Genomic DNA, 17071 nt, shown 5'->3' on the forward strand with positions numbered 1-17071 from the left:
GACTCCTTCAGCTCCCAAACGACTCTTCATTTAGTATCACTGCTGGGTTTTTTTTTTTTTTTTTTTATCTCATCTCATTATCTCTAGCCGCTTTATCCTGTTCTACAGGGTCGCAGGCAAGCTGGAGCCTATCCCAGCTGACTACGGGCGAAAGGCGGGGTACACCCTGGACAAGTCGCCAGGTCATCACAGGGCTGACACATAGACACAGACAACCATTCACACTCACATTCACACCTACGCTCAATTTAGAGTCACCAGTTAACCTAACCTGCATGTCTTTGGACTGTGGGGGAAACCGGAGCACCCGGAGGAAACCCACGTGGACACGGGGAGAACATGCAAACTCCGCACAGAAAGGCCCTCACCGGCCCCGGGGCTCGAACCCAGGACCTTCTTGCTGTGAGGCGACAGCACTAACCACTACACCACCGTGCCGCCCATCGCTTAAATCATTCAATGTAATTATACTAAACCTTATAATTTTCAGAATACCATTATTTTAGATTGCATTTGGTATGAAAACAATAATGTTTAAAACACTATTACACACGTGTCTTGAGCATTTTATTTATATTGAGTAATTAGATTAGCGTTTCGTTATAAGCACTAATCACAGTGAATCTGGTCCTTGTGCATAAATGTAGACTATGTTGCAATTCTAATGCTCCTGCGATATCCATATCAAATACAACCCCGGTTCCAAAAAAGTTGGGACAAAGTACAAATTGTAAATAAAAACGGAATGCAATGATGTGGAAGTTTCAAAATTCCATATTTTATTCAGAATAGAACATAGATGACATATCAAATGTTTAAACTGAGAAAATGTATCATTTAAAGAGAAAAATTAGGTGATTTTAAATTTTATGACAACAACACATCTCAAAAAAGCTGGGACAAGGCCATGTTTCCCACTGTGAGACATCCCCTTTTCTCTTTACAACAGTCTGTAAACGTCTGGGGACTGAGGAGACAAGTTGCTCAAGTTTAGGGATAGGAATGTTAACCCATTCTTGTCTAATGTAGGATTCTAGTTGTTCAACTGTCTTAGGTCTTTTTTGTCATATCTTCCGTTTTATGATGCGCCAAATGTTTTCTATGGGTGAAAGATCTGGACTGCAGGCTGGCCAGTTCAGTACCCGGACCCTTCTTCTGCACAGCCATGATGCTGTAATTGATGCAGTATGTGGTTTGGTATTGTCATGTTGGAAAATGCAAGGTCTCCCCTGAAAGAGACATCGTCTGGATGGGAGCATATGTTGCTCTAGAACCTGGATATACCTATCAGCATTGATGGTGTCTTTCCAGATGTGTAAGCTGCCCATGCCATACGCACTAATGCAACCCCATACCATCAGAGATGCAGGCTTCTGAACTGAGCGCTGATAACAACTTGGGTCGTCCTTCTCCTCTTTAGTCCGAATGACACGGCATCCCTGATTTCCATAAAGAACTTCAAATTTTGATTCGTCTGACCACAGAACAGTTTTCCACTTTGCCACAGTCCATTTTAAATGAGCCTTGGCCCAGAGAAGACGTCTGCGCTTCTGGATCATGTTTAGATGCGGCTTCGTCTTTGAACTATAGAGTTTTAGATGGCAACGGCGGATGGCACGGTGAATTGTGTTCACAGATAATGTTCTCTGTAAATATTCCTGAGCCCATTTTGTGATTTCCAATACAGAAGCATGCCTGTATGTGATGCAGTGCCGTCTAAGGGCCCGAAGATCACGGGCACCCAGTATGGTTTTCCGGCCTTGACCCTTACGCACAGAGATTCTTCCAGATTCTCTGAATCTTTTGATGATATTATGCACTGTAGATGATATGTTCAAACGCTTTGCAATTTTACACTGTCGAACTCCTTTCTGATATTGCTCCACTATTTGTTGGTGCAGAATTAGGGGGATTGGTGATCCTCTTCCCATCTTTACTTCTGAGAGCCGCTGCCACTCCAAGATGCTCTTTTTATACCCAGTCATGTTAATGACCTATTGCCAATTGACCTAATGAGTTGCAATTTGGTCCTCCAGCTGTTCCTTTTTTGTACCTTTAACTTTTCCAGCCTCTTATTGCCCCTGTCTCAACTTTTTTGAGATGTGTTGCTGTCACGAAATTTCAAATGAGCCAATATTTGGCATGAAATTTCAAAATGTCTCACTTTCGACATTTGATATGTTGTCTATGTTCTACTGTGAATACAATATCAGTTTCTGAGATTTGTAAATTATTGCATTCCGTTTTTATTTACAATTTGTCCCAACTTTTTTGGAATCTGGGTTGTAAAATAAAATAATTTTTAAAATGAACAAGCTATCCAAAACAAACTATCCCAAACAAATCACACACAAAATGGAACACGGTGTGCTATATAACAAATAAAAATAATAATAAAGGGCGGCACGGTGGTGTAGTGGTTAGCGCTGTCGCCTCACAGCAAGAAGGGTTCGAGGGTTCGAGCCCTGTGGCCGGCGAGGGCCTTTCTGTGTGGAGTTTGCATGTTTTCCCCGTGTCCGCGTGGGTTTCCTCCGGGTGGTCCGGTTTCCCCCACAGTCCAAAGACATGCAAGTTAGGTTAACTGGTGACTCTAAATTGACCGTAGGTGTGAATGGTTGTCTATGTGTCAGCCCTGTGATGACCTGGCGACTTGTCCAGGGTGTACCCCGCCTTTCACCCGTAGTCAGCTGGGATAGGCTCCAGCTTGCCTGCGACCCTGTAGAACAGGATAAAGCGGCTAGAGATAATGAGATGAGATGAATAATAATTTACAATGTGCAAAACAACAGAGTCAAACCGTTTTCACAGTGAAACATTGTAAGACGGTCCTTAAGGCAGATTGGCCTATTATTATTCTGTCCTGTAGTAATTAACAAAAAAAAAAGGGGGGGGGGCAGCCTTCAAAGTATTGATTACTGCTAATCCTAATTAGGGGCAGAGCACGTAATGTTTGGATCCCTCTTGTTTTTTGCATATTATGACTTAATATGCAGAACATAGGCGGCACGGTGGTGTAGTGGTTAGCGCTGTCGCCTCACAGCAAGAAGGTCCGGGTTCGAGCCCGTGGCCGGCGAGGGCCTTTCTGTGTGGAGTTTGCATGTTCTCCCCGTGTCCGCGTGGGTTTCCTCCGGGTGCTCCGGTTTCCCCCACAGTCCAAAGACATGCAGGTTAGGTTAACTGGTGACTCCTGTAGTAATTAACAAAAAAAAAAAAGGGGGGGTGGCCTTCAAAGTATTGATTACTGCTAATCCTAATTAGGGGCAGAGCACGTAATGTTTGGATCCCTCTTGTTTTTTGCATATTATGACTTACTATGCAGAACATAGGCGGCACGGTGGTGTATTGGTTAGCGCTGTCGCCTCACAGCAAGAAGGTCCGGGTTCGAGCCCCATGGCCGGCGAGGGCCTTTCTGTGTGGAGTTTGCATGTTCTCCCCGTGTCTGCGTGGGTTTCCTCCGGGTGCTCCGGTTTCCCCCACAGTCCAAAGACATGCAGGTTAGGTTAACTGGTGACTCTAAATTGACCGTAGGTGTGAATGTGGGTGTGAATGGTTGTCTGCGTCTATGTGTCAGCCCTGTGATGACCTGGCAACTTGTCCAGGGTGTACCCTGCCTTTCGCCCATAGTCAGCTGGGATAGGCTCCAGCTTGCCTACGACCCTGTAGAACAGGATAAAGCGGCTCGAGATAATGAGATGAGATGCAGAACATACTTTTCAGGATTTTTTGTCATGTCTTCACAAATTTGGTGTCTCAGTACTCAACGTGTGAAACTCTGCATTTATTAAAAAGATATTGAGATTTGTAAACAATATAGCTACCATATACCTATTTTCCAATACTTTAAAAAAATGCCTTTAAAATAAAACTATTATTGTAAATGTTTATGTATTTTGTCTATTTCATACTGCGCGCGCATTCACTTCACTTGCAAGGGCACAGAATAACATCAGCCTTTGGTAGAGACACTTCCTTCACAAAGTCGCTAGGTGGCAGTAATACACAATACACCTACCGAGGAAGACGAGGAGGAGGCGGAGAAGGAAGAAGAAGCGTTTCAATGACGTTATTACTATTTATTACAGCAGCCTAATTTATAAATAAAACGTGTTTTAAACTGTAGGAGGTACACATGTAAAAGTAACTACGTGATTTATTTTTTTTGTTTCTTCCTACTCTTTGCAGTAGCTAGAGTTTTTTTAAAGAAAGAAAAATGATATTTTTGCTTTTTTTCAAATATTTTCAAAGAAAAATATTTTAAATGAACGAGTTGCTTATTTAAATGCACTATTTAACATTTCATTATTTCAAACAACTACATTAATTAGCTTTTGAACGCAAATGTTTTAGTTTAGTAAAAATGTTTGGTGAAAAGGAAAAAAAGTACTTTATTTGTTCTTTATAGATTGTAATAATAGTGGGTTCTGTAATACATTTAACTTTGCATTTATGTTTTTTTTTTGGGGGGGGGGCATGAACAACTTTAATTAAAACTAAATGCATTATTCAGACATTTGCTCAATTCAGGCCAAGAATGTTGCATTTACTTGTAAGTTGTAATAAGTTGTGCTGATAATTTCGGTCTTGGATTTTCATATTACATAGTTAAACTGAAACACTCCTTGAAAATGAGTCTGATGTAGAAGCTAGTTATAATGGTATTGCTTTTAACAGCAAATATTTGAATATAAATATCAAATCAATCAAAGTCCTTCCCACGCCCAGTACCTGGTATTCCTAGGCAGTCTCCCACTCAAGTACTAACCAGGCCCAACTCTGATATGGTGCATCGGGCGGCGCCGATCTCCGTTTCCGTAGCCCTCGGCCTCTCGCCTATTACATAGCTAGGGTTACAGTGGGGGGCTAGTCCTCTGGTAACCACGAGAGTTTGACTCCCCACTCACATCTGTATTGCAGCGTGCCTTGCCAGATGGTAGTAGGTACCATTTTTATGATGGTCTTTGGTATGACCCGACTGTGAATAGAACTCACGATCTCCCGATCGAGAGGCGGACACGCTACCACTAGCCGGTGAATATAAATATAGCATAGGGTTACTTTTAAAATGTATCCCACTACAGATTACAGAATACATGTCCTAAAATGTAAGTTTTAATGTATTCCATTAGATTAACTTTCCAAGTTACTCACATCCAAGTAACTTTTAGATGTTGGCTAGCTAGAGATTTGGTGTCACTTTATTTGCCACAGTTTTTCTATTTTGCGATAAACTAAAATATCTGGAGCTGTGTCGATTTATTTCAGACAAGGCCAATTGTTACAATTCTTGTGCCTAACTTGCCAGGTTTATTCAAAATACACACGTGATATTTGCTGTGTTTGAAATGGCTCCCACACTCTCTCTTTAGCTATAAACTACGGTATATAGACTGTTCCATTTAAAGCCCGATATAGGGTAAGGGATACACAGGCTCAAATTCAGACCACACAAATACTCCAGAAGTAAATTTAAATCGTAAAATAGTCTTTATGCATTGTGGTACTTCAGTGGCATGGTAATGCAGGTCATTTGTAGACTGGATTTGAAACAAACTATGAGAACAATGGTGATGCATATCTAGGGAAAGAATTTGTCCACAGAGAATTCAGACAATACTGCAACATGGCTCACATCCAGATAGTGCATTACATGGTAAATAAGGAAATTCCAACAGGGAAACTGTCGTGCTTTCTTTCTGTGTACCTGAAGTTTGAAACAGAGGAAGTATGAAAAAATGTACAGGGACAACACTTCTGCTGCTCTGATCTCCACTTACAGCACAGTGTTAATTGGTAGCTGCTTTCTCTGCTCTCTGCTAAATGCCCCACTCAGCAGAAAATTGACTTATTTTAAAGTCCAGTAAAACCTGAAACCAGGCATTTGTTGACCATTTTGATGATATTTCAAGTCCGAAGATTTTGCCAGCAAGAATTTATAGAGAAATTATGAGATGAAATTGCATGAACTAATGTACTTATGAGCAGGTCCACCCAGGTGGCAGTTGTGAGGCCACAACAGGAATCAAATATGTGGACGTATTTATTTTTCACAACTATATACCCAGTTTCTCATATCTGTAAGCCAGTGATTGTGTCTAACAAGATGGCAGGAATGCCCAGCTCTGGTGTCTTGATTCTTGCTCACCCCACTACTATGTAATACTAAGATACTAAGGAGTGGCCTTCAGTTTGCAGGAGATATTTTGGGCCATACCAACTCCAACCCCCAATAAATTTCCCATTGCCAGACCACACCTCTAATAGAGACAGCAGGCATCTTCAATCAGAAGTCCAAAATAGTACAAGGGGATGGTCCACATGAAACTATACTTCTGGAGCCCTCTCCTTTTTCCTTGTTCCCTACTCCCACCCCAAACGCAATCTGTCCCTAAATCAGTGGGATGGGGACGGGGCTTCAGGACAATAAACAGACACTAGTGTGAAAGCGTATAAGGGCACCAGCACAGTGTGATACTGGAGGAGCACTGGCAAGCACAACTTCCTAAAGAACCAATCCAAGGATCTCCATTTACACAGGCCCAGAGGACTGACAGTTTCACTGACGGGGGAAAAGACAGAGATTTAACCATGAAGTGGAGTGTGGCACTATTTTTTGCTGGGCTCTTTGGCGCCTTGGGGACAGTCTTCATCCTCTTATCTTTTGGTACAGATTATTGGCTGTTGGCTCGGGAGACTTGCAAAACAGATTCTCAGTTGTTGGATATTGTAGAGGTTGGTGGAAGGATTGGTTGGTGTTTTACTGACATTTATCTTTAAAGAGACATTACAAGACATTACAGTAATCAAATGGAACATTTTTAATTATAACCTATCATTGCCATTTGGGTTTTTGATGCCATTAAGGCCAATATGACGGCTAATTATATTGTTTGTCACATAGAACGGGGTTTTGTAACTAGAACCTGAAATCTAAACTATACTAGATTGACCCTTAAATTGAAGCTTTATCCACAATTCAGTATCTATCCAACCTTAAATTCTAGATTGCAGCAATGCATGTTTCGATTTGGCGCAAGGTGTGGTTACATATCAGACGTCACTATATACAGTCTCAGTGAAGCAACAAGGATAGAATATCACATGCTGGAGCATGAGACCAGGCTTAATGATGAGCAGTGAAACTGGAATCTTACTGCACTCTTATGCCAAATCTATTTTTGGAAGTCATACACATGGGCAGTTGTTTTCAAAGGGTCAGACTTTTGATCTGCAAATGTACCTTTCTTAAAGCTCTGCTATGAATTTACTATGTGACACCAGCAATCAGTAATTTTAAACATACATTGCTGGTGTTCCTTGAACACTATGATTAATATATAATTATTTTATTGTATATTTCACTATCCCCTTTAAAAAAGAGAAAAGAATATTTCTTCATGTCTACTACTTAAGTTCATAAAACATACCTTAATTTCAGCAAAACAGGGTGATGTGGTTTTAGTATAAAATTGTATCTTTTCTTTCTGGCTGTTTTGTGTTGACACATTTAGCTAGCTCTTGTGTTATAGCTTTTTACATTTGTCTTTATTCTGTTGTAACATATTGGCTTACTTGCATACCAAGATGCTCTTGCACGTACACACACACACACACACACACACACACACACACACACACACACACACACACACACACAGTTGCATACATGCATCAAAATGCATAGCAAGCACACCCTTTGGCCTCAGATGTGTCCTCTGCTCTTCCACAGCATGGGGATTTGATGGTGAACCAGGCTGCAGACGATGGAAACTCTTCCACCTTTTACCATGAGGGCTTTTTCTGGCGCTGCTCATTTGGAGGAAGAGGGGATGAGGACATAATTTTGAAGTTCTGGTTCAGTAAGGCAAACTTTGGCTGAAATAAATGGAGCCCTTTACACAGACACAAGTAGACAGGGCTTTTGTGATGATCAGGGAAGAAAACAAGTAAAGAGTGATTTTAATACATACATAAAATCATGCTTACAGTAATGATACTGCAGGTGTCATGAAGAGTGATGGCTGACTACTTTTGCTACTGATACCTGTGTCACTGTTGAGAGCATACAGGTTACCAAACAAATGCTGTTTTTCCATTGAATATGTTAAAAAAAAGCATAAAGTTATGTGGAAAAAAACAGACAGGATTATAGTTCTAATTCATGTTCTAGTTTTATTTTGCTGAATTAATGGACATCTGGAATGGCCATAGTGATAAAAGTAAAATTGTGTGCTTATTTATTATGGCCAACGGCAATGGCATTGTTAAATTGAACATGGAAATAGTATTTGGATTAACTTTCTTACCGATTACTTGTTTCTTTGTCTGATTGGTAATTTGATTATACTGTATCATCACCAGCAAATAAATTACTGATGAAAAGGACCTTTGATGAAGGGGTTTAAAATGTGTTAACAGCAACAGCACAAAATAATCTACACTGTAAAGAAATTAAATTACTTGACTTCCTGTGTTTGTGCTGTAAAACTCTGTTGCTATAATCTTTGAGAAATTAAAAAAAAAAAAAGCTTGGTTAGACAAAATAGGGAAATAAAACAGAACAGTGTAGCTTTTGACTGGACAATTGAACAAGACTAAGTACCATGTGGCCATGATTGTTGATGCCAGTCTTTAGAAGCTACTAAAATCAGTGAGAAAAACAATTATTACGTGACTGCTGGCCCCTGTTAAAAAAAGGCATAATTTTAGTTTTCTGAAGTTAGCAAGGAGACAGAGGGTGAAGAAAACCAAAGACGTTGTAAAGATTGTTTAATCTGATTGTTACAAACACAAGTAGTTCATCTCATCTCATTATCTCTAGCTGCTTTATCCTGTTCTACAGGGTCGCAGGCAAGCTGGAGCCTATCCCAGCTGACTACGGGCGAAAGGCGGGGTACACCCTGGACAAGTCGCCAGGTCATCACAGGGCTGACACATAGACACAGACAACCATTCACACTCACATTCACACCTACGGTCAATTTAGAGTCACCAGTTAACCTAACCTGCATGTCTTTGGACTGTGGGGGAAACCGGAGCACCCGGAGGAAACCCACACGGACACGGGGAGAACATGCAAACTCCACACAGAAAGGCCCTCGCCGGCCGCTGGGCTCGAACCCAGGACCTTCTTGCTGTGAGGCGACAGCGCTAACCACTACACCACTGTGCCGCCCACAAGTAGTTCATGATCAGGTTAAATAATGCGAAGGATTGCTAAGGCAGTTCAGATATTATTCTTTCTTTTAACTGACAACAACTTTAATGCTGAATAAAATTACCTTTTGAGTAATTTACAGTACAGTGACAATCAAAACTAATTGTACGTTATTGTGGTTATCTGCACAGCAAACCAGCCACACTCCAAGGTGTGCATACACGCCTACCTGTTTCCCTTCCCTGTATCTGAACAGACCCACAATGCAACCACTTATGAGTCTGCCATCAGTAAGTATCTTTCCATGCACACTTTTGCTTAGATTTGCCTCTCTTTTATTCTGTGCACTACAGTCAGTCGAAGTAATTGAACTATACTGCTGAATACTGTTTGTATTTAAATGTGTCAGGAGTGCTCACCAAACACCCATAAAATTATACTACAGTTATTTATATTGCATATTACAATTATATTTCAGTAGCAACTAGTTGGTTGTGTTGTGTAGTCTACAGAGGATTCTGGAGTATCTTTGTGTTATTGGGTGTGACTGCAGTCATCTTGGGGGGCTTCATCATAATCTGTGCTGCTCCATTCACCAATTCCTGCCTCTATAAAGCAGGTGGCGGACTATTCCTCACAGCTGGTGAGCTAAGTACATTACATTTGGTTTCTACACATCTGTTCTCAAAAGGAAAAAAAACCCTCTAGGTTTTTTCAGTTTTATATTGAAAATAGACTTAAAACTCGAAGCATTTCCCACCACTTCCTGCCATTTGTATAATTCTCCTATTCTCCCGCATCCTCTTAGGTTTCTTCATACTTCTCGCCACTGTGTTGTCTGTCATCTGGTTGGAGTTGATGGATATGGTGGATTTGTATGAGGAGTACCAAAAACATCATCTGTGTCCAGACTTTCAGCTGAATATTACGTATGGTCTTTCCTTTATGTTTGCCCCAGTGGGCGTGTTCTTCTGCCTACTCTCAGGCCTGCTCTTCCTCCTGATTGGACAGGCAGCGAAGAGGCATTACTACTAAACATCTTAATAACCAGCAGAATGATATTTGTCATGTTTTTGGTTATGATGATATAGCAGTGTGAGTATGGTAAAGACAAATGTAAACATCTTGCATTCTTTGCTAGAGGGGGAGATTTATTTACCCTGACAGTGTGGGATGCAGAGAAAATCAATTGTATGCATGTTTTCACTGGAGGACCATGATTGATTTGGGCAATTGTTTTGGAAAACCTTTCAGTTACTGCTCCAGAGATGGTACTTTTTTGTGAAGCAGAAAGGTTTGTCTTTCCTGGCTGATATATTACAAAAGCAATTTTTTTATTTCATAATTTGCTTAAGCATGGTTATAAACTGAGTACTGTAATACTGTTGAATTGTGAGGCTAATTTGGATCACTTGGTGTGTGTGTGTGTGTGTGTGTGTGTGTGTGTGTGTGTGTATGTGTGTGTGGGGGGGGGGAGGGAGGGCCATCCTTGCACATATGTATGGGTTGATGTTATAGTTTTCTTTAAAAACCTCTGATTCTTATAAGATTTACACTACCAGTCAGAGGTTGGGACACACAGAAAGGTATTGTTTATTGGCCTTTGTACTGTTTTGCACATTTTTTTTGTATAATCATGAAGATATTAGCACCGTGAAATAACATATAGAGCTAGATATTGACCATAATTTCTTAAAAGTAGTCTTTTGGCATGTTCTCAACCAGTTTCATTAGAGAGCATCAAGTTAAGTTCCCAACTAGTCAGAGCACTTCTTGAATTCTAAAATTCTAAATGACTTCACTGTGGAAAACAACGTACTGTAAGTTTAAGTAAAAACTAATTGTCTTTATGTAAAAATATTACATCTTGATTAATTAATAAATTAATGCCAACTGAACTTGGGCTTTAGTTCACTATTTAGTTTTGTCTTAGAAATAAATTTCAATCATAAGTTCTTATCAAAATTTCTTGGAGAAAACAAATAAATAACCCCCCCCCCCACACACAGTGGTGCTTGAAAGTTTGTGAACCCTTTAGAATTTTCTATATTTCTGCATAAGTATGACCGAAACCATCAACAGATTTTCACACAAGTTCTAAAAGTAGACAAAGAGAATCCAGTTAAACAAATGAGACAAAAATATTATACTTGGCCATTTATTTATTGAGGAAAATGATCCAATATTACATATCTGTGAGTAGTAAAAGTATGTGAACCTCTAGGATTAGCAGTTAATTTGAAGGTGAAATTAGAGTCAGGTGTTTTCAATCAATGGGATGACAATCAGGTGTGAGTGGGCACCCTGTTTTATTTAAAGAACAGGGATCTATCAAAGTTTGATCTTCACAACACATGTTTGTGGAAGTATATCATGGCACAAACAAAGGAGATTTCTGACAACCTCAGAAAAAGCGTTGTTGATGCTCATCCGGCTGGAAAAGGTTACAAAATCATCTCTAAAGAGTTTGGACTCCACCAATCCACAGTCAGACAGATTGTGTACAAATGGAGGAAATTCAAGACCATTGTTACCCTCCCCAGGAGTGGTCGACCAACAAAGATCACTCCAAGAGCAAGGCGTGTAATAGTCGGCAAGTTCACAAAGGACCCCAGGGTAACTTCTAAGCAACTGAAGGCCTAACTCACATTGGCGAATGTGAATGTTCATGAGTCCACCATCAGGAGAACACTGAACAACAATGGTGTGCATGGCAGGGTTGCAAGGAGAAAGCCACTGCTCTCCAAAAAGAACATTGCTGCTCGTCTGCAGTTTGCTAAAGATCACATGGACAATCCAGAAGGCTATTGGAAAAATGTTCTGTGGATGGATGAGAGCAAAATAGAACGTTTTGGTTTAAATGAGAATCATTATGTTTGGAGAAAGGAAAACACTGCATTCCAGCATAAGAACCTTATCCCATCTGTGAAACATGGTGGTGGTAGTATCATGGTTTGGACCTGTTTTGCTGCATCTGGGCCAGGATGGTTTGGCATCATTGATGGAACAATGAATTCTGAATTATACCAGCGAATTCTAAAGGAAAATATCAGGTCACCTGTTTATGAACTGAGGCTACATCCACACGACAACGGCAACGAGATTAAAAAAAAAAAAAATCGCGTCCACATGGGCAACGGATCAGTAAAATATCAGGTCCATATGGCAACGCAACGCTTGCTGAAAACGATGCAATACACATGCCACACCTCTAGGTGCGCTGTAAGACGGTCCCATCGGAGACACCAGAATAATAGAAGAAGTAAGGACGCATGCGCATAAACTATTATGCGCGAGACTTCATATTAGCCACAGTCAGAAAAATCTGTTCGTAAAATTACGTTATAATGACCAAATACAATGAAAAGTATTTTTCCAGTCTCACCTGTGAAAGGTAATCCCATGTGATCTCGTTTGGACGGCAAACCTGTTGGTACAGTTAAACGCAGCACATGAATGAGGCATCTTTATTCTCTGCTTTGCCCCATCCAATATGGCGGCAAGGATGACGTATGATTCTACACGGAAGGCAGCGTCTTTAATGGTCCGGAATAAATTGAATGCTACACGTTGATGGAGTAATTTGTTCTTCTATGCCCTTTTTAAGGAATGTATTGTAGGACTTAAACCAACATCTGAAGAGGTGAGATCGCTCCTTTTTTTTCCCCTATTTTTGCTGGCGGGATTGACTCTGCCCTAACTCTCTCTCTCTCTCTCTCTCTCTCTCTCTCTCACTTTGCACCATTACACAATAAATATTCACAGTGAAAATATTTTGTAAGCGCGTTTCATGAACCAAGTTATAGGATTTGTTGACAACTCGCATTGAGTTCGTTACACTTCTACCCGGCGTGAAGCACATGTGGTTGTGATGTCATCATAAACAAATCCGTTCTACTCATCCAGACGACTTCGCAACGGTGCCGTTGCCAGATCTTTCCACTCTGGAACCTGTTCTCAAAAGATTTCATTTTGGGGCACTCAAAACGCCGGTGCCGTGTGGACGCCAGGCCGAAACGATAAACAATTTTATCAGATTCACCTGAATCTGTTGCCGTGTGGACAGGGCCTGAATCTCAAGAGAAGGTGGGTCATGCAGCAAGACAACGACCCTAAGCACCCAAGTCGTTCTGCCAAAGAATGGTTAAAGAAGAATATAGTTAATGTTTTGGAATGGCCAAGTCAAAGTCCTGACCTTAATCCAATCGAAATGTTGTGGAAGGACCTGAAGTGAACAGTTCATGTGAGGAAACCCACCAACATCCCAGAGTTGAAGCTTTTCTGTATGGAGGAATGGGCTAAAAATTCCTCCAAGCCAGTGTGCAGGACTGATCAACAGTTACTGGAAATGTTTAGTTGCAGTTATTGCTGCACAAGGGGGCATACCTGTCAACTTTGAGGTTTGAAAAAAAGGGATATTTCCCAGATTTTTAACTCAAAATAAGGGAAAATTTCAGAAAGTCATACCCTTCACCAAAAGTGGGTGTGTAGTTGAATGGGGGCAATTTTCTATCTAGTATTTGTGATTTCCTGTACTCTGGTGCATGTTGGTGATAGCCAAGACCCAAACTCAATATGCTTATGGTTTATAGAGTGCATTTGTGAATAAACTATACATTTATTTTTATTTGCTTTCAGTGGTACCAGTTATTTCCCAAATTAAGGGCTAAAATACGTATCTTATGTTAAAATAAGAAAGGTAATTATATAACCAGTCAATAAATTCAATTCCATTGCAATTTATTATGGTTTTACCACAGTCATGGCCTCGGAACACTAGATAGATAGATAGATAGATAGATAGATAGATAGATAGATAGATAGATAGATAGATAGATAAAGAGTAATATAAGATATTAAACCAAGAGTGATTTAAAATGGGTAAGTTTCAGATAGAAAATAAAATAGACAATGAGTGGATAAAATAGTTAATACACCAATTAGTTTACACTAGGCTATTTATGAGGTCTTAGCCAGGACATACTTAATGTAAACATGTGTAGCTTACCTTTGATTATTTGGGAGGCTTTCGTTTTCCCCATGGAAAATTTATTTGCGATGGAAGAGTCTGGGAACATTCCAGCCACGCACTTGTTGAAATCATCAAAGAAAGAGAGGCTAATGTTTTTCTTAGCTATTAGCATTGCCATCTTCACCTCAGACCTAATCACTTGTTCAGCCTCGCCTCCGGGGGACGTGAATTCATGGCCCGACTTCCTACTGTAAACTCCAGTCAGAGGCGGGTCATGAATTCTGGACCTACCGACTTTTTTATATTGTGAAAATACGGGACTTTTATATAATGTGAAAATACAGGATATTTTCGGGAAAATAAAAAAAACGGGAAGACAGCGGGAAATAAGTCAAAATAAGGGATTTCCCGGGAAAAACGGGAGGGTTGACAGGTATGCAAGGGGGTCACACCAGATACTGAAAGCAAAGGTTCACATACTTTTGCCACTCACAGATATGCAATATTGGATCATTTTCCTCAATAAATAAATGACCAAGTATAATATTTTTGTCTCATTTTTTAAACTGGGTTCTCTTTATCTACTTTTAGGACTTTTGCGAAAATCTGATGATGTTTTAGGTCATATTTATGCAGAAATATAGAAAATTCTAAAGGGTTCACAAACTTTCAAGCACCACTGTAATATATATATATATATATATATATATATATATATATATATATATATAACTGAGTGTGCCCTGTTGACTGGTAGTATAGCTTATAAAATCATCTGTGTAGAAATGTATGTACATTTTCGAGAATGTGTCAACATGCTAATCTTATGGTACAGATTAGTTGGTTTTGAACATTTTATTAAGAATATTTTGGTGTCTTGCATGATAGTCTTCTTAAAAAAAAGCTTATTTTTCTACTAGCCTTGAAAGGTTTTGACACTTAATATATGACTAAGATGTTTAATGTTCTTAGTTTTCATGATATGACCAGCTAGCTTTGTCTGTGTCCAGATGAGTGGAACTTTTTCAGCTCAAGCTTAAAGTTTTTCCTTTGCAAGTCATATTTAATATTGCTATCAGAACATATCTTAAAATGTTATTTTAAACTAAATAATAAACAATCAAGCTAAAATCATGATGAATTGACTTTATGAAAATGCTCTGCATAACACTATATGTTCAATTTTGAACTCAGGCTTCACAGTGCACAGCGAATGAATGTCTCTCATCCTGACCTCTTTTTTTTTTCCTAGTAGACTCTAATCTATAAACTAATATATGATACTGTTTCCATTGTCTATGCAGATATTCAAGAAATATTTTCTAACCTATACAGAATACCTAAATTCAGCTCCCTCTGAACAGAGGTGAGGGACAGAAAAGGATTAGCGCTTAGACAGGCTATCTGATTAATATAGGAGCTGCTGTCAAATATATATTGTCAGGAGACAAGACCTGGCAGATGATTCTGTGTAACACATGCAGCTTTGGGAAATATGACTCAACTGCATAGCAGGTGACAGCTGTGTGTGTGTGTGTGTCTGAGTGAATGTGACTGTGTGTGAATGTGTGTCATTAGTCTCTCAGTGTATGTATAAGGCTCTAGTCACACTACAGCTTGCAATGGGTTTGCACATACTTGATGATGAAAATTTTGTAGCATCACCACCAATTGTGTGATGCATGGTGAATGTTCTCCGAGCTTTGCGAATTGTTTTTTGGATCCCTTTGGATCCCTCGGAGCACGTTATGCACGTTCTTGGGACCCGGTAGTTATGGGAAACACCTGATGCTGACTTGAGTGCAATCAACACATGCATATAAGGACGTTGTTTTCACAGAGACTTTGTGAAGTATTCTCTTAGGTATGTGACAGTAGATGGAAGTAAGTGCAGGAAGAGTGTTTATTAGCAGGGGTGGTATTTCAAAAAACAAAACATGAGGCAAGGTCAGAGTAACAAAACACAAATGAAACCAAAACAGAAAGCAGAGTCTTTAACCAGAGCCATAAACATGGTTAGAAACAAACGTGACAGTCTCATCTCATTATCTCTAGCCGCTTTATCCTGTTCTACAGGGTCGCAGGCAAGCTGGAGCCTATCCCAGCTGACTACAGGCAAAAGGCAGGGTATTGAGGTATTTCACCCATGTGACCAAGTCATGTGATGCCTCCATTTTGGACGGCACGGCTCGAATCAGTTTGAATGCGAGGAAGGCGACAAACGAAAAACATAAAAGAAAAAGGAGTGAGATGCAGAAAACACCTTCACTATCCAGCGACGTAGGGCATTTAGAGGGCGAGCAGAGGGAGAAGTATTTGCAAAAATTGAGGTTAGCAGGCTTAGAGAACGACGTTTACCTGCTTCCACCAGGATTGTTCACTGACCCATCGCCATACACAGGTTTGGGCGATTAGAATAGAATATTGAATAGAATATTATTTTCCTTTTGATGAATAAAGTTTATAAATACTACTTATATCATGTCATAGCCGGAGCGCGCTAGCGAGCTCCCCGGCGCGCCAGTGAGCTCCGGCGCCGGAGCGCGCCAGCGAGCTCCCCGGCGCCCCAGCGCACTAGCGAGCTCCCTGGCGCGCTAGCGAGCTCCCCGGCGCGCTAGCGAGCTCCGGCTATGACATGATATAAGTAGTATTTATAAACTTTATTCATCAAAAGGAAAATAATACATGACAAACAGGAGAACAAAATGTCTGCTACATGCAACCCTAGACAAATTAACACTGCCTTGTTTCACTGCTCAGATGGGTTAACAAACACTGACCCATTTACTTTTTGCTATATATTTTATCAAAATTGCGTTGACTGATAAACTAACCTGAAATGAAATGATCACTGCAAAGTCTGGAGTACTCTGTTGGCTCCCAATCCTGTCTCTTCACAGCTGCAATCCATTTGGCCCTCTTGTCTGGGTCAGTAGGAAACCGGT

At 40.2% G+C, this 17071-nt stretch overlaps 1 protein-coding gene across 1 annotated transcript; it reads left to right on the forward strand.

Moving 5' to 3' along the window:
• Positions 1-6421: 6421 nt before the first annotated feature.
• tmem182a (transmembrane protein 182a) lies at positions 6422-10587 on the forward strand. The gene is made up of 5 exons (XM_060928729.1): positions 6422-6729; positions 7727-7856; positions 9346-9444; positions 9660-9797; positions 9963-10587. Exons 1-5 carry the CDS (start codon positions 6586-6588, stop codon positions 10187-10189), a joined length of 738 nt encoding a protein of 245 aa, XP_060784712.1. The 5' UTR covers positions 6422-6585; the 3' UTR covers positions 10190-10587.
• Positions 10588-17071: the final 6484 nt, after the last annotated feature.

The sequence above is a fragment of the Neoarius graeffei genome, chromosome 9 (genome assembly GCF_027579695.1).
Source record: "Neoarius graeffei isolate fNeoGra1 chromosome 9, fNeoGra1.pri, whole genome shotgun sequence".
NCBI lineage: Eukaryota > Metazoa > Chordata > Actinopteri > Siluriformes > Ariidae > Neoarius > Neoarius graeffei.